Genomic DNA, 26,872 nt, shown 5'->3' with positions numbered 1-26,872 from the left:
CATTATGTTCTCCTGTTCAGTTCCAAATTCAAACTGGATTTCTTAATCACTTCTACTTTATACACCTATATTGTCTGAATCTTTTTTTTGAATGTCTATGGTTATTGTATTCATTCATTCTATCAACTTAAAACTGACAATATTAAACTGCACATGAACTTGCACAATGACCTTGTAGGTTAATAGGTAGTAAGTTTCTGTGTACCCATTAAAACGACAAAAAAAAAGTCATTTCAAATTAATCAAAAGTGGAAAATGGAACATATTACGATTCCCTGCATTGTAGCTGTGTCAATTATTGCCCTTAATTGACCCCCTTAGTTTAAATTCCCTGGAGCTGCCCTATAACAGGCTCCTAACAGGAAAGTGATCTCTGATTAACTCCTGTGTTCCCATTAATCACAGTGCAGTTGTGCAGCTCGTAATCTCCTTAACTAATATTATTGTCATGTCTTCTTATCAAAGGGATCTCTAATATACAAAACAACAACAGTTCACACTTATCACAGCTCTGCCACTACAAAGAGCAGTGGTTTCGATACACAACGACCTTGTCACATGTGAGTCTTTGAGGGCTCCCTTGGATCCCACACCCTTCACCCATCTGTGGACCTGAGGAGAGAGGGGTGTGACTATAAATCCGAGTCCCAGCATCTCACCTGGAGCATTTGGAATCTACCTGTGGAAGAGACAACACCACATCTTGGAATTATGAAGGGACTAGCTGTGGATTTCTCTCTTGCTCCTCTTCTTCTCTTGGTGGATCTGGTCCTGGGTCTCGCTGCGCACCCCTTTACCGGGATGCACCCTGACGCACTGCTCCGTGGGATGGGCTCCGGCTCCAGAAGCACAGTTGACAGGCATCACTCCAGCAGACTGCCCCTCTACATGATGCAGCTCTACCGGACCATGCTGAACGAGGACCGGGATAGTACTCCGGCTGCCAGCGTGAGCCACATGAGGACGGAGGACTACCCCGGTCTGCACGAATCCGACTCTGTGGTCAGCCTCGTCGCTAAGAGTGAGTATTTATTTATCATCATTTTATATATATAAATCTATTTAAAACATAAACATCACTTTGTTGTTTCCCATTCCAACAATATGTGTGTTGATTTATTTCAATCACTTTAATTTAATCATTTCTAATCAAACTTGATGATTGGGAATAAAAGCTGTGAAGTCAGCACATGTTATGAAAATGTGGTCTTGCTGGTAGACATCATTTTTTCAACACTTTTCTTGTTAAAGTCATAACTAATAACTAATATTCTTTTCTCTTATTTTTGTTTCAGGCTGTCAGCAGATTGGCAAGAGGTGGTCCGTCACCTTTGACATGTCCTCCATGTCTGCAAGCGACAACATCCAACTGGCTGAACTTCGCATCCGCCTGCCCGCCTTCACCGATTCTCCCACTGCCTCACTGGATATCTACCACTCCCACAGGGGCCGATGCTCGGGCATGCACTGCCCAGAGAACAGCCAGTTCCTGGGCCGCCTGGTAGCTCGTCCCAGTGCGATGGTATCCCCCTCCTCCTGGAAGGTGTTCAACATGACGGAGATGCTCCATCACTGGCTGCAGCGGGAGCACCCCAGGCAGACGGAGGAGGAGGATGAGGATGAGGATGAGGATGAGGATGAGGCTGAGGCTGAGGCTGAGGTGAAAGGGCAGGAAGAGCAGAAGGGAGTCCAACATCCTACGGCTGACCGAGTCATGATGGTGGTCTTCTCGAGGCATCACTCCAACAGCCAGCTGATACCAACGCTCATCCGCACAGCAGAGCACTCCAAGTACGTCAGCCTGGACCGCGAGAGAGCGACGGCCGTCTCTGGTTCCAGGCCGAGGAGCCGCAGGTCCAAGAGGCACCCCCACACCCGGCAGCAGGGACAGCGGGTGGCTGGAGCTGCTCCTGCCAACAGGCCCGCAGAGGAGGAGAAGAAGGGTCCTCTCTGTAGGAAGGTGGACATGTTGGTCGACTTTGCGAAGATCGGCTGGAGCGAGTGGATCGTCTATCCCAAACAGTACAACGCCTATCGCTGTGAAGGGAGCTGTCCTACACCGGTAGACGAGACCTTCACCCCAACCAACCACGCATACATGCAGGTAAGGCTGAATCTGAGACTGACTCCTTTACTTCATTGTAGAGTATTTGCTACAACGGGGCGGACATACAATGACAACTCTAACAACCTTTACAAGTGTTCTAATCAATCTTTATTTGTCTCTTTCTCTATCCAGAGCCTTCTGAAACTTCACCACCCAGACAAGGTGCCATGTGTTTCCTGTGTGCCGACACGCCTGGGACCACTTTCCATGTTGTACTTTGAGAACGGGAAGATGGTCATGAGGCATCACGAGAACATGGTGGTGGAGGAGTGCGGCTGCCACTGAGCAAAAGACCCGAAGACCTTTTTGATCAAAGGGCCAGAGATAGACTGGAGCCACTGACCCGTAGGCCCAGAAGAGTCTTCAGCCACAGAACTGGGCTTCTCACAAAGTGGATGGATGTCCACAGGCACTTTAAAGAGATGTCCAGTTTGACAGGTTTTACTCTATATCCCGGATAGAGCTTCCTAAATTATGGATTTTATAAATCAAGAGTTCTAAATTGCTGGTACTTTTTGTAGAAGATAAGGTGAGTTTATAGGGATGGATTGTGTCAACGGATTGGATCCGGTCCAGATGGAACAGGACAAAGACAAACTATGGTCACTGACCGAAGCACTATAGGAGATTCACACAAACAGTTGAACGCAGCAGGTCTTATTTACAAACTGCTGACTGTAGGCAAATATCAGAATGGTGTAAGCGCTTTAAACTTTATTGAAATGTTTGGGTCATAATGACCCATTTTTATGTTTGCTATGTACAATAATACAATAAATTATTTCTTGAGTGTTTCAAAGTGTTTCTTGGTTTTTATTACTTTGCGTTAAGCTGGTCATAAAAAATAAATACAATTTGTAAACATAAACCAAGGCAATGATGATGCTATTAGGTACTACCTTTTTTTTTTACCTGTTTTGGCAGGAAATGCAAAGGTGTAATTGCTCACTGGCAAGGCTTATACCTAAATGGAACAGAGCCATTGTTAGTGTCACTTACAGCTACTGTGCTAAACCTGCTAAATGTGCACCTGCCTATTGTTTATGGACACAGCTGTAAAGATTGTGAACCGGTCCTTTAATATTTTTCGGTTTTGCAAAAGATAGACTTCCAAGGATAAAGAGGGACTGCTTAGTTTCCAGCTAAATAAAAACACCATTCAGCAGACTGACAAAGTTAGCAGCTAGCTGCTGAACATAGTGGAGCATTTAGCAGCTAAAGAGACGGATATATTTTGCCTTCAAATTGGCCCTATCAACTAAAGACCACATGTAAGTGTTGGATTTATATGCCCCCAAGTGACAGAAGAAACAAATCAATAACTTCAGATTTATAAACATCAGATGTCCCAAATATCGCCACAGCTAAGACTGTTACTTTACACTGAGCTCCATACTACATTTAATATTTAAAAGATGTGCTTAAAGTTCTCAAATGAATCAAATCACATAAAATATATGAATGGTTTATTTTCAATAAGACTTTGAGTTGCTTGTCAAACATGTCATAGTCATACAAAGTCAAGTTTATTCAAAGTAATCAAATAATTTCATGCATCAGTTACAGTAGTGTTGTTTTATAAGAGAACAACATTTTAACAAATAGAAAGCATTGACCAAAAAAAATACTGCTTGTTTTCAGAACAAATCTGAAATTAGATTACGCAGTTTAGTTAATCTATGCTTCTCATTTCAATTGAGGATTTTTTAATCTCAGTAAACAAAAAAAAAGCAATAAAAATGTTGGGAATCACTTTATCCTTGCAGCCGAACCCTTCCTCAGATGTCCATTTCAAACTGGGCATCTTCAAGAGAAATAAAAGACATTGTAGATGAGTAGAGGGAAGGAGACAATTAAAGACACACATGAAGGATTGCAGCTCATCTCTCTCGTTCACATTTTAAATATACAGATGTCGTTTTACCTGGGTTCTCCTCGGTGTGCTGGCTGTGGTTGGTGTTATTGTTGGGCGTCTGTTCAGGCTGGTTTGTGTCGTTGGAGGAGTTGGGTTTGAGCGGCGTGGTGACTCCAGGGATGTCGGGCAGATTGGGAGGAGTACGAGCTAGAGGAGACGTCCGGCACTGCAGGAGGAACTTCCTGTCGTAGATGATTCTGGTACCTGCGGGCAGCAGCGAAGGAAACAAAAGTAACTTATTGTCAATATGTTGTCAGTATAGTATGGTAAAATGTCAAGTGAGCAATATGTGCAGCAGTAGTTTTCATATAGCACATTTAGTATTGTGGGAAAGTTAATACTAATACTGAACTTTTTATTTTGGCCAGTCTACCACAAAACCCTTGTAACTGGTTTAAATGGTAAATATAATAAATTTGGCAGCTAATTTCAACATTAAATGATTGTAACTAGCTAAAAATGATTTAAAAAACTGAAATAAATAAAATAAAATTCAGTCACTAATCTCAACATTAAACACTTCTATATAGTTGACAAATGATTATATTAAATTTAATTCAGCAGCTATCATTGACGTTAGACACTTGTAACTTGTTTAAACAGGTAAAAAAAGATAAATACTCTTTTCATTCTATTTAATTAAATCCAATAAAAGAAAATTCAGCAGATAATCTCAACATAAAACACGTATAACTATTTGAAAAGAATAAAATAAAATAAAAATAAATATTGTATGAACCACCTCCACAGTGTGAAGTCCTACTTTTTCTCTGTCAGGGGAATATTTTGTCTGTTCTGTATACATCTCCATATATTCCCATGACCTATTACCTATTTGTATGCCATCATTGACCCAATTATGTGATTATCTGTGTAAATCTGCTCCCAGAACACAGTATCAGTTATAATGGACATGTGCGCGCTTAGTCAACTTTCTCACAACTGTGGAGGGAAAACATTTTCTGTTTTACTCCCCAAGGTGTCAAGCTTAAAGATGTTTTAATAAAATACTGAATATATGGGCCAAACAACTCAGCGGGATTATGAGAGTGAGACTGTCTTTTAGTCATAGTCGGTAGTAGTGTGTGCTGAGCCAATAGTTATGTCAGCGTATATCTCTTTACATGTATACGTATACAAAAATAGTGGTTACAGGGAGAACGTTCAGTCATTTTTAGCAGCTTCAATGTATCCTCAGAAAATATGTTGCATTCATAACACATTAGCTCATTATCATAGCTCATTTTCTTCCTATTTACAACATAACCGGTGTGTTCCTCGTGGAGCCAACACCTAGTAAACATGTTTGCTGCTCAACAACAGCCTGCTGTAAAACCAGGACTATAAATAGGATCTGTGAGTGCGAGTGTGAGCCTATATTTGACTATACAGTCGTTGATTGTGTAAGTATTCCACAGCTACAGGCTACTCACACTGAATTCAGTCTGCTATTCATAATCAACGAAATGCCAAACCTGTGAATGTTTATTTGAATAAAAAGATTATAATCTGACACAAGTGTTCTGAACAGATCACCTTCAGGGGTTGATAGATTAGGAAAAAGCCTTCAGACACAAGTTAAAACATTTTTAAATGAAAAATCACTATAAGTGTAAATGAAGAACTAAATCTGCATAAAGCCGCTGTGGGGAAGATAAAATGAATGCATGAAATATTGATTGGCGACAGTTGCAAACATTCCATTGGCCTGTTAATCAGAAACGGAGTCCAGCATACTTCAGTTTGTCCGTCAGTCTACAGACAGTGACTTTATATAGAAACCTACAGTGGCATGTGGGGAAACTATCCTTTGTACAGTGAGAGGACTGTGCAATGTGCAGACCCGCATGATTTCAGTGCAGAAGACTGCTCTAATAGGATTCCTTTAAGTCCGTTAACAGGTGGTCTTCAGCCTTCTGGAAGAACCCACACTGACAAACATTAACAGGCCTGTGGAAAAGACCTATAGTCTGGCCCTTTAAATCATTTCCTTTACAATGAAATGTTTTCATGCCATAGTAAATTAATACCTTTAAAACTAATTCAACTCTTCACCTTGTCTCCACGTTGTAGCAAAAAACAACAACAATGTGTAATCTTTAAATTGAGAAGGTTTTATTCAAGTTTTGGCCTAATGCAGGACTAATATACTGTATGATGTGGTTGAATATCAGAGAAATAATTGTCAACTTTCTGGGTCCTACCTTATCTCCACTCCACTACCTGTCTCCAGATCAATGTGGTATTCTTTAAAAACCCCATTCAAGATCATCTAACTTCCATTTAAGTTTCCCTTTAAACCTGATTTCTCTCGTTAACAGACGTTTTTCTTCTTCTTTTGACTTCTCGTTTGTAATTTTTCCTCAAGACTATATAATATAACAGTGTCATCTGACTCTGATCGAGTGTCACCTTGAACATAACTTGAGACACCTCCATGCACCATTTTTTTTGGTCTTTGGACCCATATTGAGCTCACTCATCATCTCTTGTGAATCCTTATTGCCTTGGTATGAAATACAAATCTCTCTTTATACTTTAGAGAAGTAATACTCCATGCAAATACCTTGATGCCTAAATCCAACCTCTGTCTTGTGCTGATAAGAGTACAAGACGTAGAGAGTAACTAGTCGCTGTGGAGATATAAAGAGTCACTGGCCCTTCCATCTATCAGATCTATCATATTCTCTTAACTATGTAGCTTCATCTGACAGGACGATAGGGAACTTTGTTTTGCATAATTTTTTTGAAACACTCTTGATTAACTTTTTTGTTCATTTTTATATATATTAATTAAATAAATATTTTTCAATTAAATAAATTTTTTTTTAGAGGGAATAATGCTTCCCCTAAACCAATTGAATGTATGTAATTTTTTTTTTTGTTCATTTTTCTTCCTCCTCACTTTGCTTTCTCTTTGCTTCGCTTCAGAGAGGAGGGCTCTCCACGCAAATTTGCACATACTTAGAGCTGAGTGATTACTGACCACATGCTGTGGAGACATAAAGAGTCACTGGCCCTTCCATCTATCAGATCTATCATATTCTCTTAACTATGTAGCTTCTTTTGACTTCTCGTTTGTAATTTTTTTTATCACTGTTTTCTCCTTTTATGATCCTTTTTCTTAATCCCTTTGTGTTTCTATTTTCTGAGAAGATTTAAACTGTGTGGAGTCCTTTGGCAGGACCCAGATCATCGTTACCTCCCGGCGTGGTGCTGAACAGAGTTCCCCCAGGAGTGGTGGAGTAATCCTGGGGCATGTGGGCAGCGTCGTGGATGGTGACCCGTCTGACGGAGGGGATGTCCCGGCTCCCGGTGCTCTGACCTCCTGCTGACATCTTTAAAAAAAACACACACACTCGGTCTGTTTGTGCTACTGTGAGAGAGACTGTGACGCTAGAAGTCAGGAAGTGGAGTTACCTTGTGGCTACACGTGCAGTGAACAAGTCCAAAACAACTCAAGGGCCTCCTTCAAAACAACACGTGGAGCGGAGAGTTGTGATTGGCTGAAAACAGGGGGCGTCACAACACGTGGTTTGTCCTGACCCTCAATCTATTCATATATATTCAGTTTATAACAAGAAAAACAGTAGTGCAGTACTAATATCTAGTTTATTAAAACATGATTTCTTAAAAAAAAATCAGGTATGACCCAGAAAGTTGACAATTATTTCTCTGATATTCAACCACATCATACAGTATATTAGTCCTGCATTAGGCCAAAACTTGAATAAAACCTTCTCAATTTAAAGATTACACATTGTTGTTGTTTTTTGCTACAATGTGGAGACAAGGTGAAGAGTTGAATTAGTTTTAAAAGTATTAATTTACTATGGCATGAAAACATTTCATTGTAAAGGAAATGATTTAAAGGGCCAGACTATAGGTCTTTTCCACAGGCCTGTTAATGTTTGTCAGTGTGGGTTCTTCCAGAAGGCTGAAGACCACCTGTTAACGGACTTAAAGGAAAAAAAAATCTGCAAAATCAGAGGGCACAATTGAATTAGGGGCGGCTGTGGCGTAGTGGAGAGCAAGGTAGTTCTCCAATCAGAGGGTCGGTGGTTCGATACCCGGTCGATGTGTCCTTGGGCAAGACACTTAACCCCAAGTTGCTCCTGAAGGCTTGCCATCGGTGTGGACTGGATGTTGCATGAATGTTAGTTAGAGTCTGATGGTGGCACCTTGATGGTAGCCTGTCATCAGTGTGTGAATGGGTGAATGATATGTAATATACTACTGACTGTAAGTCGCTTTGGATAAAAGCGTCTGCTAAATGACTGTAATGTAATTATTATTATTATTATTATTATGAGGATGGCCCCATATGACTTGATATGTAAATGTGAATTCATATGAAGTTTCCTGGGACATTTTTTTGGGAATACACAAATTTGAAGAAAATATAGAACTTGCACTGAACATACAATTGTCCAAGTAGGAATATTATAAGAGAAATTCACCAAACAGCCGCACTCATTTCACAAAACAGGACACAACATCTATGTCACATCTTTGTTTATTAATTCTTGTAAATGGTTTGAGCTGGTGTACAGGGTAAGATGATCTATACATATCTTCATGTCAGAACGACTCTGATTGAAAGGCTTGTATACATATTCACGTTTGTTTATCCTCTCTCCAGGACAATACAAAAGAAAAGAAAACAAGTGGTCATAGCTACAAAGCCTCTACATTCCCCATGATGTGGGCGTTGGCCTACTCTAAGTAATGCTTAAATAACATCCATAACAACTCTATGAGGGTGCATAGCATTCTAATTAAATATATTTTGTCATATATTTATACACATATTTTCATAAAAACATCTTGTTTTTTGTGCATGTGCGCAGTTGCATTCCTTAGGATAGAGTAATATGATATTGCGTTTACATTGTCATGTATCCATTCTAAAGGAGTATAGGTGATCTCTATTCTTTCGCAACAGTTACAAATTTTACAATACTTTTTTTGAATACATTGTCGAAGGTTACACGTCCTCTCAAGTCACACGTTTGGTAAAAACGTTCTTTCTTCTTTCCCCAAATCCACACCAGGTTTGGAACCAAGCACCATCTCATACACACACACACACACACACACACACACACACACACACACACACGGTGGAGTTGATTTTATCATAGAGCACAGTCTCACTGACTAGTTCGATTCACAAGTTATTATTAAGTGTAAATCAAACACAAGGATAATAGCTCAGATTTAAAAATCCTTAAGATTTTAGTCCTACTTGATTTAGTGCCATGACGTGTATCAACCATCGGGGGCAGAACACATGCCGTGAGAGGCTGCATGGGCCATAGTTAGAACTTTAGAAACACTGAGGTCATGAGTCCTTTTCGCCCTAACGAAACTCTCTAATACATTTTTGATAAATCCATCAAAGAAGATGCTGTTCTCACATGTAATTATTAGTTTAATGTCCAATAATATTTTAATGCACAACCAAAGAAGCTGTATGCTGATAGGATTCATCCTCAAGACTATATAATATAACAGTGTCATCTGACTCTGATCGAGTGTCACCTTGAACATAACTTGAGACACCTCCATGCACCATTTTTTTTGGTCTTTGGACCCATATTGAGCTCACTCATCATCTCTTGTGAATCCTTATTGCCTTGGTATGAAATACAAATCTCTCTTTATACTTTAGAGAAGTAATACTCCATGCAAATACCTTGATGCCTAAATCCAACCTCTGTCTTGTGCTGATAAGAGTACAAGACGTAGAGAGTAACTAGTCGCTGTGGAGATATAGAGAGTCACTGGCCCTTCCATCTATCAGATCTATCATATTCTCTTAACTATGTAGCTTCATCTGACAGGACGATAGGGAACTTTGTTTTGCATAATTTTTTTGAAACACTCTTGATTAACTTGGTTTTCTTTTTTTTTTTTTAGAGGGAATAATGCTTCCCCGAAACCTTTTTTGTTCATTTTTCTTCCTCCTCACTTTGCTTTCTCGCTTCGCAGAGAGGAGGGCTCTCCACGCAAATTTGCACATACTTAGAGCTGAGTGATTACTGACCACATTCTCAATACTTTGTCTCCTCTTTGGTCTTATTTAAATCGACCACCACACAGACACACACACACGCTCACAAACACACCTACATACAAACCATCTTGCTCCATACGCCCCCCCCCCACCCCACCCCACCCCAGGCCCCCATGTGTCCCCATCCCGCCCCAAACGACTTTGTGTCCCACCCTTGTCTTTGAGAGGAGGAGTCAGAACTTAAAAAAAAAAGAAAAGAAAAGAAAAACACTTTGATTCTGACAGAGCAGAACTGAAAACCTGAGTGGAGTAACAGTGGAAAACATGTGATATGTCATAAAAATGTGCTATTTAGGATGAGACTCTCATGTGCATGGAAAACAATGTGTATTTGTGTGATGCGCAACAAATGTATTAATTAATTCATTCATTCGGTGTCTCGCTCATTCAGGCTACAGTAACATTTACAGTACTTAAATATTGTGTTTTGATATCCAGGAGAAATGTGTGCTACTATGATATGACCCCTTCATAGTACTGCCCTCAGGTTTCTGGCTTAAAGGAAGTGCTCCGGAGATGAGGAGGATAGTGGGTGGTTTTACAGTGATGACACTAACAAGTACAACTTAAACTACACAGAAAAACAAAAAGGGAGTTTAGTGGTTTCCACCTCATGGCAGCAGCAGACTCCTCGATTGGTATCAGTGTATTAAGTTAACATATCCTGGTTTATGTTTTGCTACGTTAGGTGCTGAAATAACAAACGATCCATCCGAGGCCTCCACAGTCCCGCACTGCTACAGCTGAATCATCTGATTTTATTTAACTTCTCTGACTCATTCACATCGAGGTCCAAGGAACCAGAACTTTCATTTCCAAATCCGTCACGAAGAACTACAGAACCCTGGCTTCCACCTTCTGTGTTCTTCTATGGTATTATTGCTGTGGCAAACTCCAAAATCTAACACGCAGACCAGGCCATAACTATTGAATTTTGACGTGATATGTTTCTGATTATGTATTTCTATATGCATATGAGTGTGTTGGTGTGCTTTTGTTTGTGTGTCTTCACAGTTCACGAGTCTGGGGTCAGTGTTAAGACAATCACAGTGCTACCTGTCTGTCCTCGCTGCACAGTTCATATCACAATCCCACGCTACTGCACTGGAGTAGCATAATGCTATTTTATACTTGCTACCATTGTAGCATAATTCTCCAAATCATTATATCCTCAAACAAATCAGATCCTCCATACTGTATCCACTTTATTCACTTGGTTTTAAATCAATAGATTAATTATGGTGAGGCGCTACAGCCGTTGCAAACAGATAAAGAGGGAGCACTCAAAAATAAAGTTTTTAGCATTACATGGAGGCGCTATGGATGCTGATGAAGAGGCCTGTGATTTTTCTGCATATTGACTGAGGCTACTGATAAAAACTTTGAATCAAGATGAGGGGAGCTACTGGGAGAAATGACGGAAGAAGGTAGAAAAAGGTCACAAGGGAGGAAAGCGTCAATCTTTGTGTTGTAGAGCTGCTGCATAATACAATCGAACAACTGACCCCTTTCCAAAGAAAACATGAGGGGTGAAAGATATTCAGTTCCCTACCGTGATAAGACAATACCAAACACTAATAATAAAAAAAACAAGGTGGACAAAAAGCTTCATCCACAAAGGAAAAGACGACAGCACACGCAGACAGGAACACTCACAAGCAGGGCAGCACAGCGGCTTTTTTCTCATTCCAGCACTGAGCGTGCCATGACATCACAGGGCCAAAGAGCCAATCATGAGGCAGGGCTCTACGCCAAGCCAGAAAACACATGCGGTAGAGAAGAATACGCGCACACATACGCACACATACGCACACATACACACACTGACACATGTCCACGTAGCATAGAGTGCATATATCACATTGAGAATAATAGGGGAAAGGGTCCAGTGAGAGAAGCGTCGGTAGGCTCAGCAGAAGCTTAGCTGTGTACAGAACCATCCATCGAGGGACCTTTTTTTTTTTTTTTTTTTTTTTGGCTGTAGTGTTATTGGACTCAACTTGCTGACACAAACCACTCCATTTTGGGGGGGGGATAGGTCCTCGAAATGGCCTGTGGCCAAAGCATGGGCCAGGCCAGCCCCGTACCTTGTACCCCTTCAGTTTGTAGATAATGACAGTTCAAAAGGTCAAAGGGCATGCACCAGCAGTCATCATGCGATTACAGTTCACAGGAAGCACTTTTTGTTGCTTTTTTTTTTTCTTGGTTGTTTTACTGACATTTATGTTTTTTTTGTAAAAAAACAAAACAAAAAAGAAGAAGAAGAATCATGCCTTACTCTAGTTGATGTTTTTCTTTACAAATGTTATAAAACTACAAGTTGAACTCTTTTTTTTTTTCTCTGTCTCTTTTGTATTTTGTGGTGTCCCATGGTCACACATTGAGGATGATTCTGTGTTTTGTCATTTTGTAGTTTGCGCTTCTTCAGTCTTTGTCTTACTCTTCCTCTCCTCCTTTGCTCATTTCCATCTGCGAACGGGTTGTGTTTTTGTGGAGGATGATTTGGCAGTGGCTTTCCGGTCCTAGAAAACAGAGACAGGTAGGATTTACACACAAAACACAGGCAAATATTCACTTGGCCCTGCCCTAAAAAAAAAATCAAAAGAAATCAAATAAAAGTGCACTTGATGCCAAATCTATTGTTCTAAATTTGAACATAAATAGAAAAGAACAGCATGTGAGAGATAATCAAGCTCTAACAGAGTCCAGTATGACGCCATGCAGGCTTCTGTCCAAGCACTGGGATGCACTAGTGCTTGTTGTGTGTCCCGTACCTGGAGGACTGGGCAGTATGTGTATTTCAGTGTTTAACTCTCCGCAGACTGGTGCGCTGCGCTGACTGAGCACCCTTTCTCACATCCACCCCCACCTGGAGTAAAGGAGGGAGGGAGGAGGGAAGGAGACAACACTCGGACCAGTTAACTGCTTGAAGCCTCTACATGTAACCAGAGCAGCAACTCTGTCTGTTTGCCAGACAGCCATGGCGGCTCGCTGCTGTCCCAAAATACACACAACAAATGTGCAAGCATGAAGACATGAAGACAATGATGATGGTAATGTCTCACTTTTTCTACAAACATTCATTTTGTACAACTATGTATTGTGTTTTTTATCTTATGTGGGTGTCTATTTTTTCATTTTTAGATTACGTATTATCATTAACTCATAATCAAAGTGGGTTTGTTGTCAAATCTGGGGACAAAATGCGTTTGCCCAACATTTGTCTGGTGGCTACTGTTAATTTCCCACCCTTTGTGCCAGGCTATGTGACTGATTCACAGTAATTTGCTTGGGTCAACAGTGATTATGTGTGAATGTGCCTCAGTGTTAAAGCTGAGAGCACAATTGACTCACCCTTCTGGCAAGCGTGTGCCCGTGTTCATCCACAAACTGTGGCTCGGCAGCATAGTCCTCTTTCTCCTCTCTCTGTACAAAAATAACACATTTTACAGATAAACAGCAATTCAGCGTACTCATATTTGTGAAACAATTAATTGTTTGCAATAAGAAATGTAACACAAAACCAAAGGTATTGGACATGGCAGATATTCCGCATGTGTTGCGCCTCACAACACATAATTCCTAAAGTTCTGTGACATCATCAAAATAAACAACTTTGATGATTGTTGACTTCTTAAGTGCGACTGCATTTCTTGATGGTTGTGTGCAAAAAATAAATCAAATCAAATTGAATGATCAATTCAATCTGATCATTAAAAAAAAAGATAAAGGGATGGACAAAGATGTTCCCCCTCCGGGCGCAGGAAGCGGCGGGTGGTCGGCAACCTGACCTGGCCCCGCCTCTGCTCCTGTCCCCAAGCACGCTGGCCCGCCTCCTGGGGAGAGAAGCCCAGCCCCTTGTCAAAGGGCTGCGTGCCCTGCAGGAGGCGCCCACGCAGCGCATGAGAGTAACCCGTGTCACACACCGGAGTCAGCAGAGCCTCCTGGGCCACGTGCAAGCCTGGCACGCCGCCGTCCATCCCTGATGACACCGAGCCCACCCAGCCCTGCACGGAGTCCTTGTCCGGTAAGTAGGGTTGGAATGCTCCGCCTCCCACCACGCTAGAGAGCAAAATGAAGGGGAGAGAGAAAGTATTAGATGTGTAGCCATTGTGAGAATAGATAATCAAAAAACAACACAAAATGTATTCAGTTTGACTACAGTCATGGCCGACGTACCGGTTATCTCCATTGTGCTCCGAAGCCCGACTCAGTCCTGACATCTCGTACCGCTGGGCATACACCTGCTGGCCTGTAACAACAGAAATCCCTTCCACTGAACCCAACCCTACACCTCCACCTCCTCCTTTTGCTCCTCCTCCTCCTCCTCCTCCTGCTGCTGCTGCGAGGACCTCCCCTCTCCTCCCATCCAACCTCTGACCTCCCAGCTGGCCATTTAGGTTGACCTTGGGAACGGCGCCACTGGCCCTCACCCTGTCCCATTCTACCAGCAAGGTTGCCGGCTCCTGTGGCGCCTCCTCCTCCTCAACCTCCCCTTCCTCCTCCTCCTCCTCCTCCTCTTCCTCCTCCAGCTCCATGATGGAGCCACTGGCCCCGCTGGCTCCGCTGCTCGGGCGACCCAAGCTGTAGGGAAGGGAGAGCGTGGCGCCCTCCGAGTCGTCAGCCCGACTGCTGCCATCCAGTGACGAGTCCTCCACCGTGACCAACGAGGGGCTGACCCCTGCCGGCCACACCTGAACGTCCGACATCTCCATTAATGTGTCTTCCTCTGTGGTGGCGATCGGGGCACACTCGAGGCTGGACACTTCCTGCCAGTAGGGCTCTGAGCCCAGCGGGGAGGGCAGGCTGTACTGCATGGAGGCCGGGGACAGCAGCTCCTCCTGCACCAGCCCATAACCTGAGGGAAGACAGGGGCGAGACAAGAGAAAGACTAACACCACGCAGGCATAGCCAGGGGGAGGATGGGGAGGTGGTGGATCGACTGTTTCTCCATCCTGTGAGGAAACAGTGGGGCTCAGCTCTGTCCCAATATACCAACAAAGAGCCTTAAAAGTCTTAAAAAAGCCACAAATTTAGGATTGAGATATCTTTCACCTAGTGTGAAAAGAGATTGGTTTGTATTACTTTCAGTTTGAAGAGGAAGAGGACAAGAACAGTACTTGAAATTTAGTTTTTCAAATGGTTATGTGTCTAATTTATGTTTTATGGATTTGATTCAAGCACTTTAGGTTATTGTCATTGGGACACAGCAATAAGAGCTAGGTGAGGGTCAAAGGGGTTTTTGGTGTATCACCCACTCTCTGTGAGGTGAATGGTGACGGGCTCTAGTTTGCTGCCGTGTAAGACAGTGAATCTCCAGAACATAAACTGTGTTCCTTGAGAAGAGTACAAAAAGGTGGTGCTAAAGTTACACAGCATATTGATTGTGGGGTTGGCACGATATAAAATCATCATTAGTATCATCTGAGTGAAGTGTTCCAATTGGATTTTAGTATCATGATTGCTACTGGAGTTTATTCAGAGGCCGATAAGCAAACATGCTCATAAAAAGCTGTTGCATTTACATACAGCCCATAATGAAATTACAACTCTTAAAGGAAGTACTGTACATTTGATATCTGACCATCACAGAGTGTGTTCAGATAAAAAAGATACCTATCTCAGATAGATAACTGTTAGTGTTGACCAGCAGAGCGGCACTCTTTCAGGAATGACAAAAAATATTCTAGACAGCTGATTGGATTAAGTGGTTTTTTTAAGGCATCCCAGCAGCTGTGATGCAAATACCAAACACTTAATCAAACATCTCATTTATCGTTCCAACCCTGGACAACATGTTCCTGATTGGGAGTCAGCAGCAACTTGCAAGTTCTGCAGATGAAAATGCAAGTTACTGTTGCTCTTGAAATGATCATAGTCATGCATTTGCTGTATGTGTCTGCATCCCAAGCATCCAGATAAAGGTCATTGTACACACACACACACTCACACATACACACGCATAAACACATTAGACAAACCTATTACGCTAAAATAGTTTATTTATAATTTATAATGCCTGTCGATTAAGGCAAATTACAGTATTGAAACTTGGTCTACATTGCACCATGTGTTATTTTGTTTTATTCTGTGGAGCCTCTTTAGAGTCAGGAAGGTTATAGATAACTAAATGACATTGTTGCGCTAACAAAAACTATTATTCAACCACTTTCTTATCATTATATCTAGACTCTTCTTGAATATAAAAAGCAATGTATAAACAAAATGCTTTTAACACTGACATAAGATATTTGTTCTACTTTGAGTCTATTACCAACACGCCATTCATTGCAACAACACTAGCAAATTACACAAGGACATACACAAACACACATTCATTTAAGTGATCTTTTTTCTATTATTGGTCATTCAAGAATTTTCAGGGCAAAACAAATATACATTATATTGAATTATGATTGTGATTAACATATTAAAAATCTTTATTTATTGTACATACATTATAACAACAGGTTTGTTATCTGAGTTTAAATGCCCTTTAGGTTTAGTCTTTTTTCTATTTGATATGCATTTTTTTCCACAACGTTTAATACTTTGATTGCATGGCAATTTTCATTCATTATCTATTATGTTTAACAAGTTTAACAATAAGACATGGTTAAACGCTAACTATTAAAAAGATCCTTTAATTTAAAATAATATACTTACTAAAGCTGATAAGCTATGTGTTGGGTGAAATTTGAAGACAATAGTACCCTGACAGTTTTGTACATGTGACCGGTTTGGATTTGGGATAGCCTGATTACTCTCAGTAAAATGTTTTTTGATACATTTTTGCATCAATGAGTTAAGATGAATGATATAAGGTGAAATTGAACAGTAAAGGAGTACTTCACCCAAATTCAAAGTTGTGTTCACACTGTTCTGCGTCAGAGTCCTAAACCACTTTGCAAAATTCTTACAGAAGCACCAAGATGTGATGTCACCCATGTATATAAAGCTTACAAGTTAAAACCCACAAAAATCTGAAAACAGGCTATAGTAATGTATCTGAGGTGGGGCTCTTAAGGAGCAACCCAGGGTACAACGTGAGCACAATCTTAAGGTTGTATGACGATCCTTTCATTTGAACTTTCCAGGCAGTTTTTACAAATTGACATTGTTAATTTATTGCTTATTGTAATCCAAAGCAAACATAATTAGTATTCATAGGGCCTTATCCTAACAATGCCCAGACAGAGAAAAAGGTAATCAAAGGGAATTTGTTAGTAGGAATCAATTAATACAGCTCACCTGTCTGATGAATTGCAATAACTAATATGTCACTTTGAGGCAGTAAATCAACTACATCTATAGTTCATATTCCCATTAATAAAAAACTACCGTAATGTTGGGCTGTGGAAACAGAAAGCAAGAGGCATCGCTACTTATATACTGCCCATGATTAACCTGATAACAACTCGACCCTCGGAGAGGTTTGATGTCGGGGTTTTTTCAGCAAACAGTTGAATAAATACCCAGTAGGCTATGGAAAGAAAACAGTGAGTGCAATAATATACCTTTCCTGCCCTGACAACATTTGCATTTTCTATTCTCAGATTCTAAATGCTGCCAGTCAAATGAATTGATGCAGATACATTTTACCAGCACCTGTTCTACTATAATTTCAGTCTCAAAGCATGTCAAATTGTTGTAAATAGAACTGTGTAGCTAAAAACTAATCCATAACAACTAATATCTGACCAGTAAAGTTCAGTAAAGGTCAGTAAAGTCTGTATTAATGGGTGAAATACCTTTTTACTATGCAAGTAATGTCTCTCAGAGTTTCCATGCTAATGGACTTAATTGTGAGTAAGCATGTTTGTGTGTGTTTCTGGGATGGTACAGGGCCGGGATGATGAGATGTGTTGTCAGAATGAGGTGAACAGGGGGAATGAGTCAGATTTAGAATGAGAGTTAGAATGAGTTAGATGATTTGGGGTTAGCCTTTCCCTTCACTCCTGCCCTTTAAACACAAACACACACACAGGTGTCAAAGGCACAGGATGTAGTGAAGCACAAGTAATCTCCACAGAGAAACGTCATGACACAAGAAAACGAACCAAGAACAAGAGACAACACACTGCACATCACGCTACTTAATTCACCACTGTACACACACACAAGTACACACAATACTTCACTCATATTAACATATAGATGAGGTCACGCACTTTTGGTTCAGGTGAGCCTCAAAACGTACAGAAATAATCACACACACACACACACACACACACACACACACACACACACACACACACACACACACACACACACACACACACACACACACACACACACACACACACAAACCAATACACAAACACACCTCACAGAAATTTCCCTACTGGCAGATAACGTTCAGACAAAGTTGACAGTGAGTCCGTCATCAGACTTGGGCAAAAATTTGAAATCTGGATGTAGATTGATTTTAAAGTCTATTTTTGTCATCATTGGGCAAATGTCCCGTAATAACCTTTTAGCATATTGTAATTCAAGTGGTTTAAGAGAAAAACTAGACTTCTGCACCCTCTCTATTTTCAGGCATTATAAAAGAGGGGGGTGACTGGCCAATCACAGGTCATTTCAGAAAGAGAGCATTCTAATTGGCTGCTCTACAAATGCAGATGACAAGCAGGTCCCTTTGGTGAAAAGCTGATTTAACGGCGGAATATCCTGCAGGAAAAGTTGCTTTTCAAGCAACGGTAACAACTTACTAGATCGCCAAGCAACCCAAAACAGGAAGACAGACTTATCAAAAAGTCTGGAGTGTTGCTAATAGTTTAGCATTCTTAGCAGAAGTTAGCAGAAGGCTAAACTATTAGCAACATTTCCTCTCTATCTCATCAATAGTTTAGCCTTGGCGTGAGCTCACCGCTGTGGAGCATTCATGTCGGCTAGGGTTAGCAGAAGACTAACCTATTGATAACGGCATCAGGACTTCAATCACGATGGGGATGATATTTGAAATCAATGTCTAGTTATAGCCAGGGTTACTGTCTACATTGCGTGCATATAGAGGAGAGAGGAATGCTGCAGAATGAGGGTTGTGTTTTAAAATGTTGGTAGTTTTTCCAGAAAACTGCCCAAACTGGGGTACCACTTCAATTACAATATGCTGAAAGTTTATCATGGAATATTTGCCCTATAACACAAAAAATAAACTTCCTATTCCAGCTTTAATGTTGAAATTTCTATATTAAGAGAAAAAAGGGTGTAAAACCTAGACCATGCAGAGTCCCATTTATCGAACATTGAGAATAATTTAGATGTAGTAAGTTTGCCCATGAATGAAAGACATCCTGTCACAGCAACATTGTACATTGAACATTATGTACTACCCAGCTGACTATGTGCTACAGTGCAGCATTAAACAACACACCATCTATTTTACAGGTAAAGAAAAATAACACATTTGATTGTTAATATTGCATTAAAAACTGAAATACACCCATTGAACAGAGAAAACATTTTAAGACTGCGAAGGAAACTTCATACATTGAAAGCATGCCATGCACATACAGATATTGCAATCAAAAACAGCAAACAGCAAACTTTATTTTGTTCAGGAAAACTCAGTCCCAGTCACGGTACAGACAAAAGTCCTCTGAAGTAGACCTTGGTAAAAATGTTATGATATGATATATGTAACTAGATAAAATAAATTATTAAACTGAGACTACTATATCTTGCAAGGCAATTCAAACACTTCTTGTATAAAAACAAGATATAGTATCCATACATATAACTCCTTGCAAGCTGAACTAAACTGAAGTAAATTTTCTTGATTTTCTTGAATGCTAACAAATTTAACCACTAATAACTAAAGCCCAGGTCTGGAACACACTCACACAAACACACGCACAAAACAGATACTGTAACAGCAAAGCATTCAGCATGCACATGCACAAACTGTAGTACACACACAGAGCTGGACTGAGAGAGGAGGAGAGGGTCCCTGCTCGACTGAACGAGGGAGGAGCGCGGGAAAATAAGATGACAAGAGAAGGAGGAGGCCCAGAGGTCAACATGAGGTCATATATGAGGTCAGAGGTCGGAAGAACTGTGAGGAGGAAGATCAGGAGAGGGGAGGAGGAGGAGGAGGAGCAGGGCGGCTGGGCAGCAGATATGACATGTTACAGGTTGAGAGACAGACTGAAAGAAGGACGGAGAGAGAGATAGTCCTGAGCAAAAGACACAATTTCAGACCGCTCGAACATCGCAGTAACGTTAAAGTGTCAGCGGTCAATCAAGCTTCGTCAGAAGTTGTATTATGTTTTGTTCTCAGGGAAAGAAAGAGAAATATAGACAGAAATATAGAGTGAGGGAAAGACACAAGGTATGAAGGCCCAGAGCACACTATCATCTGTGTACTAGCACCACTTTGAGTAGTGTATCCATCCCAGACACAAGTGTATGCACACACACACACACACGTATGTATGTGTGCACACACTCACAAAGACACACGTACACACATGTAATAGAAACAATCTCTAAATCCTTAATTGATTATCAGAAATTACCCATGTGTTAAGTGTTGGCTCATTTGGCCTTAAGTCGATGGCTATTTTAAAAAAACATCAGTAAGAGCAAAAGGGAGTTATCCTCGTTTCTCATATTAAGTTGGAACAATAAGTACCGTCATGTTCAGGGCTCAAGTATGAGGTGTGAAAAACTGAAAATAAATGACTTGTGCCCCAGTGAGGAAAATGCACAGAGGCGGTGTTAGTGCATGCTGCAAAAGGCCGGCAGGTTCATGGTGGGAGAATGACACCATTGCTCAGGCCTCAAAAACATCATCTGAGATTCCTTATCAATCATCATCATCATCATGTACATGTCATGAGCAAACCACCATGCAGCCCGAGCTCCCTTCAACTTACCCCTTCTGAAAAACGGGGGTCTAATAACTCGTGGCTTGCGCACTAGGCGCGTTGGCCTTTTGTCCGTGACCTCTTGTGGAACAACAGAAACAAGGTAAATGGCTGTTACCCAGACTCACTGGAAGCAGGGGAGGGTTTCAGAGGTGGAAAGTAAATGAGAACAGCTTACTGAGCTGAAGAATTATGTCTCAGATTTTAAGTAGTGCTGACTATGACCAATACATTTGTTTACAGAAAAAAAGCGTTTAAGTAAATAAATCCTGATAGTTGTGAATAAAGTGTAGAATCACACTGTCAATATGGAGTTTGACTTATTTGTTTTTTCAGTAGATATAGTAAATATTCTTGTAATATTCAGTATTTTTAATTCTGATTTCCTATATTTATATATATATATACATGGAAATATTACCAAATACTCCAAATACTGTACTTGATAATTGAACTAACTGAGCCTCTGATTAACTTTCCTTCCAAATTCTGCTTAAGCAGGAAATTCTTTTAAACTTTCCATTTCTGATCATTACAAATCATCCTGGGACAATCAAACAAGCTTAACATCAATCTGTTCAATATTTATTTCATCGTATAATCACCGTCAAAACTTTGTTAGCTTCAATGGGGAATAATTTAAATTCTAAAGACAAATGGATGCCTAACTTTCTATAGTAATAAAGGGAAACGCTCTTTCATTGGTGATAGATTAGCTTTAAGGTAACAAGGTGTTGTTTACAATACAATATAAGTTTTAGAGCTTAGCACATTTTGCAGTATTAATGTTGTGTTCGTTGATAAGTACACCGGTTTGAAAAATGCATGTCTGTCTGTGATGTTTGACGTGTTTTTGCATCTTACCATTGAGGACACTGGGGGACAGCAGGGTGGAGTCGCGGTCACCGAGTTGACAGGCACCCTCCTCTAAAGAACCAGGCGCTGGTTGTGGAGCCTGACCCTCCAGAGATGTTACAATGTCGGCACGATCAATGTTTTTCAGAGCGGTGTACAGGCTCTCCACTGAGAGGGGAACACATGGAGGGGTGGGTGGGAGACAGATAACAAAGAGACCCACACAGGAGCATGTGCATGAGGACAGGGAAGTCAAGAAAGATCGTAAGTCATAGAGCATTATTCTTCTTCTTAGAACATAAGCTATGAGCAGCTACATTCTCAGAGATGTGCAGTAGTGTCGGACTTACTCTTGGCCCTTTTGCCCTCTCTGCTGGCCCACAGGTTGAGCAGTGCAGAGCTTTGGTCCAGCAGGGAGTTTGGATTCTCAACACGAATCCTATTGATGTCGTCCGTGCCAAACTGAAGCTCACGTGCCAACTCTGACAAACGGACAGTTCAAGTAGATAAAAAACACATAAACAGACGGATACGGTAGAAGCTTGTTTGATCTTTCATATCACTAACCTGCCCAGCTCAAACCGAGCTGTTCTGATATGATGTTGATCTTGATCTCAGTCCTCTCCATGGCGTTCACTGTGGCTAAATGAAAGAAGAAAAAAAAAAAAAATGCCAGAGTCAACAAGACAAATAATTGTAGCTTGTATCCCTAACCCTAATTGAAATAAATTAATAGGATTGTCTAAGTCAAAAATTATTTGGAAAGTCCAGCTGACGTTTAATTTGGAACTTGGTAGATGGATAATATCAACTTTGGACAATCCAAATGTGTAATTGACAACTACTCAAATACTTTCAGACAGCTGTTAAAATATGTTTTTTCCCCTTTGGTTTCAATGAATCATTTTTTTTTTTTCATTTTTAAGAGCAAAACTTACCTTGACAAAGCATTGCTCTGTTGAAGGAAATAAGCAATACCCACAACATTGTTTTTTTGTCCAAGTAACCTTCAGGGTTAACACACCATATGGGCAGGGGGGGGGTAGAATTTGGGGTTCATTCAGGTGCTAGTCCCACCAATCAAAGTAGCATTCAGTAACTATTACAGAGGGACTGAGGTGCAATGTAGCAGCGCTGTGTGATAGACAGAAAAGGCCTTTTCCTCTTCAACCCACTGTCCGCCATTAGCAACGTTTAAACCAACCCAAACGGCCATCTTGACTCTGTTCATTTACCACAGGCCAATCAGTATGAGGGCTCCTCTGTCTAGCTCCACTGCGAGGTCCTTGCCCATTCTCAGTGCTAAGCTACAGTGCTAAAGCTAATGGTACCTGCAGCCATGCCATTGGAAATCGCAGTGGAGACACTAGCGCCATGCAAACCAATCACAGAAGTCATTCAACTGTTGTCATAGCTACCAGGACACTCATAAAAGGCCATGTGCCATGGTGCCATTTTGGGTTGTGTTCGGGAAGGCTGCTCATCATTTGCTCGCACATTCAATATTAATTAATCTAACTGCACTGAAAAGAACTCTGGGGCATACTGTAGAGCAGTGCATTGCATCCAAGGCTAGGTCTTTGTGCCATGCGTGCACGAGAGACGGAGAGGGGAAAATAGAGAGGGCAGAGTGGGAAGCAAAGGGTTGTGGGTAAAGGGGGCGGTGCAACATTCAGTGCCCGTCTCCACTGTTTATAAATGGGGAGAGGGCTGAAGGTCAGGCAGCGAAGGACTCACCCACACCCGGCTCGTTCAGTGCACTGTAGCGCTCCCTCAGGGCGAGGGGGTTAATGTTCGCCTGCGCTCCTCACTTCCGACAACCTTAAAAATAAATATAAAAAGAAAATGATAATTAAATTATACTGTCTGAAGTGAAATTAATGTAGCATTTTTTAACCTTGTAAAGCCCACTGTTTGGCCCGCAGAACATTTGCACTATAGACTATTAATATGAGCATCTGATAGTAGCAATAGATTGGACTTTTATCTTTTTGGTCATTGGGGTCATTTTCCAAAAGACTGTCATGTTGTTAAAATAATTCAGGTTTATTGCACGGCAGTTCACAAGTGAAATCTTCGTCAGTCCAACAGCTTAATAACTCCTTGGGAAATAAATGTCATTATTGCATGTAATGTTATACTAATGTTATACTATAGGGAAAAACTTAAGAAAAACTGACTTCTTAATTGGAGTATGTCACAAAGCGACATCTGTCTCATCAAGCAAATGAACATCAAGGGAAATTCAAAAACAAAAGTTTGCCATGGCGAGGTGTTTGCAAGCAAGTCCTTACCTTGACACAGGGCGGCATGGTTATGTTTAGGTTACACAGTACGTGCTGTGTGTCCTCGTACTTGGTGCACTTCCGCAGAAAGGACAAAAACCCAGTGGAATCCTTGTTACTATCTCTGACCTGACAGAGAGAAATGGCAGACAGAGAGGCAAAGAGAAAGAAAGAGCGTAGAAGAAGGAAAATGTGGAGAGAGAAAATGGAGGAAAAAGCCAGACAGAGAATAGAGAAGTGTGAACATAAGGAGTATGTGAAGATAGATGGAGCAAAGGTAGGTGGCAGACCAGATGGGAAAAGAAGAGAATGAAAGAGAGAAAGAGAGAGAAGGAGGAAGAAAAACAAGATCAGAACGGGTATTAGAGCCCTCCACAATGTCTGGAGCATGTGGCGCAGTAACATGGGACGAGAAGCAGGGGGAAACAGGGATGGAAGCAGTCCACAAGCAGGCGAGAGGGAGAGATTTACCTGCACATTTTACCTGGACGTCTGTCAGACCAGACAGTTACAGAGTGACCGCGAGAGAGAGAAAGAGAGACAGTGAGACAGACACGTACAGACAGGCAAGGCCGCAAGAAAGGAAGGCAGGCAGAGAAAGTGAGGGAGTCACAGGACATGCAAACAATTACCCAAGAGAGTCGACAGGTAGGTAGGTAAGTTGTTTGTTTGCTTGGCTACATCATAATGAAGAGATATTTATCAAAGTAGTCATCTAGCTGGACAGTAGTGTGTCAGACACACATGGACATAAAGACTATGATAGACAAATAGATGGATTGTCAAATAAAATGAACAAACATAATAAATAATTACATGAATATTATAATACATACGAAAAGACAGACATGAAAAAGCACACACAGTATGGAAACCGACAAGTTATCTGTGCAAGAGAGCGGGGTTAAACAACATGAATAAAATGCAGAAGTTAAACAAAGGCAAGAAAATGACTACTTTTACAGCTATGCACCTGTAACCAAAGGGACACACTTTGACAAACAGTGTACCAATACATATTAGGGAGGTATTATTATTACATATTCATTTCAAATACAAAAAGACCCTCAAAAACCAGGGACAAAGTTTGACCATGTTCAACTTGTCATTTGTTTAGAAAGAATGCTTGACAATTGGACATCCACGAAGAAGAATGGACTGACAGACAGACATACACAGATCAAGAAATGTTTCAATATGTTAAAATTATCAAAAATAATAATCTTTATTGAAATATCTTCATACTGTATGTATATCATGTATAGTGATGTTCATATGTTAGCTTAACCTTAAGATTAGACTTAAAGGTTTAGTAAAATTATTCAAATTTTACAGTTTTTTTCAGGTTTAACGTACTTTCTTAGTGGGGTGTTGCAAGATGAGAAGTACACAGCACTGTGCTGTTATCTAAACCTTAACATGCTCACGGTGAGACAAACTGAGAGACTGCCTGATAGTCATGACAGTGAAAAGCACACAAAAAACACCATATGAACAGGTTGTTTGGGTGGGTGATCAGCAGTTGGGTGATCAGGAGGGAAACTGACTAACTGGCCGAGAGGATCCTTGACACAGTGAATCCAACAGCTGCACAGACCACAGTACTCTATGAATATGTAGCGAGTGAGAAAGAAAAGCAGGCATATGAACAGTCAGGTAGAGACAGACCTTGACAGAGACTGGCAGCCTGTTGTCTCTGAAGGCCTGGAAGCTGAAGCTGCGAGGCTGCTGGGTGGCCTTCCTGATGGGCACCAGGTTCCCAGAACACTCAAGGTGCAGTGGCATGCCCTCCATCAGCTGTGGGAAGTTTCACAAAAATGTTAAGTATCAAAGATCAGAGACGAAATGATTAGTCGATTAAACGATAAATCCACCGACAGAAAAAAGATTAGCAACTATTTTGTTAATCGTCATTTTTCAAGCACAACTTCTGAATCAATTTCAATTCTTTCTGATTCCAGCGTCTCAAATGAGAGGACTTCCTGCTTTTCTTTGTCACATATCATTGTAATCTAAATATGTTTGGGTATTTGGACATCTACGTTACATTTTTGACATTTCTCAGAATTGGGATTATGGATAAATTGAAAGAATTATCGTGAAAATAGCTTGTGGTTGCAGCCCGATAGAAGATAAATTATATCAGCAATGGAGTCTGAGAAAGATTTGACCTTGTGATTTCATAAGACACAAACTCCAACTCCTCTGTACTGCAGAAAACTATCGACTTGCAGGATCATGCGTCCCGAAATGGGGAGGTTTCGAGGGCAATGCCAGCGATAGTGTTATCATGCATTGTCTTTCTTTTCATCATGCAAAGACAAATAACTGCTTATTTTCTTGCATCTTCTAATGCAGCGGTTCTCAACCTTTTTAAGTCCCGAACCCTCCGAAATAATCAGGTGGTACACCCCGATGCAACATATTGATCGCTCATAAACTGCCTGCACCTTCTTTTTCACTAACTTACATTTTTAGCCTGACATACATCAACAGAAGCATTGTATGCAAGTGGTTTTATGCTTTTTGGTGTCTAAATATTTTTGGCATACTATTGAAATGAGTCTGGCTAATTAGGTGTTATGTATTAACTATGACTTAGCCATGATTCAGTTCAAATTGTATAAATGATTCGCACATATATTTAAAATCAATTGGCCAGTTACAGGAACTGTGCTTGAGGTTGCCATAACAGCCACTAGCTTGCTGCAACGCATTTCCCTTTCTGAACCTCGGCAACACTTTCCATTGCCACTG

The 26,872-nt window shown here is 40.9% G+C and overlaps 3 protein-coding genes across 3 annotated transcripts in view; 1 reads left to right on the top strand and 2 right to left on the bottom strand.

Annotated features, from left to right (window-relative positions):
* Positions 1–711: 711 nt before the first annotated feature.
* ndr1 (nodal-related 1) lies at positions 712–2,392 on the top strand. The gene is made up of 4 exons (XM_054613124.1): positions 712–1,021; positions 1,296–1,642; positions 1,682–2,104; positions 2,240–2,392. The coding sequence occupies exons 1-4, from the start codon at positions 712–714 to the stop codon at positions 2,390–2,392; spliced, it is 1,233 nt and encodes a 410-aa protein (XP_054469099.1).
* Positions 2,393–3,577: 1,185 nt separating this feature from the next.
* LOC129102552 (eukaryotic translation initiation factor 4E-binding protein 2-like) lies at positions 3,578–7,530 on the bottom strand. The gene is made up of 4 exons (XM_054612750.1): positions 7,443–7,530; positions 7,225–7,360; positions 4,032–4,226; positions 3,578–3,911 (listed from the first exon to the last, which is right to left on the bottom strand). Exons 2-4 carry the CDS (start codon positions 7,358–7,360, stop codon positions 3,886–3,888), a joined length of 357 nt encoding a protein of 118 aa, XP_054468725.1. The 5' UTR covers positions 7,443–7,530; the 3' UTR covers positions 3,578–3,885.
* A 5,371-nt stretch (positions 7,531–12,901) lies between these two features.
* The window catches only part of LOC129102170 (ankyrin-1-like), a 67,979-nt gene continuing 54,008 nt past the window's right edge, over positions 12,902–26,872 (bottom strand). The window contains 12 exon segments of the mRNA XM_054612182.1: positions 12,902–12,970; positions 13,456–13,527; positions 14,028–14,163; positions 14,281–14,959; positions 20,985–21,056; positions 21,840–21,998; positions 22,181–22,312; positions 22,398–22,472; positions 23,568–23,612; positions 23,615–23,651; positions 24,125–24,244; positions 25,784–25,912. Coding sequence (XP_054468157.1) covers positions 12,902–12,970; positions 13,456–13,527; positions 14,028–14,163; positions 14,281–14,959; positions 20,985–21,056; positions 21,840–21,998; positions 22,181–22,312; positions 22,398–22,472; positions 23,568–23,612; positions 23,615–23,651; positions 24,125–24,244; positions 25,784–25,912 — 1,725 coding nt within the window.

Source organism: Anoplopoma fimbria, chromosome 14 (genome assembly GCF_027596085.1).
Source record: "Anoplopoma fimbria isolate UVic2021 breed Golden Eagle Sablefish chromosome 14, Afim_UVic_2022, whole genome shotgun sequence".
NCBI classification, from domain to species: domain Eukaryota; kingdom Metazoa; phylum Chordata; class Actinopteri; order Perciformes; family Anoplopomatidae; genus Anoplopoma; species Anoplopoma fimbria.
The sequence above is the reverse complement of the archived record's forward strand: the minus strand, read 5'-3'. Positions and strand labels throughout refer to the sequence as shown.

Coding starts and splice junctions, on each gene's coding strand:
- ndr1 (XM_054613124.1), top strand. CDS start 712: ATGAAGGGACTAGCTGTGGATTTCTCTCTTGCTCCTCTTCTTCTCTTG. Junction 1,022..1,295: donor GGTCAGCCTCGTCGCTAAGA/GTGAGTATTTAT, acceptor TTTTTGTTTCAG/GCTGTCAGCAGATTGGCAAG. Junction 2,105..2,239: donor CCAACCACGCATACATGCAG/GTAAGGCTGAAT, acceptor TTCTCTATCCAG/AGCCTTCTGAAACTTCACCA.
- LOC129102552 (XM_054612750.1), bottom strand. CDS start 7,360: ATGTCAGCAGGAGGTCAGAGCACCGGGAGCCGGGACATCCCCTCCGTC. Junction 4,227..7,224: donor GTTCAGCACCACGCCGGGAG/GTAACGATGATC, acceptor TGCTGCCCGCAG/GTACCAGAATCATCTACGAC. Junction 3,912..4,031: donor GCACACCGAGGAGAACCCAG/GTAAAACGACAT, acceptor TTTCTCTTGAAG/ATGCCCAGTTTGAAATGGAC.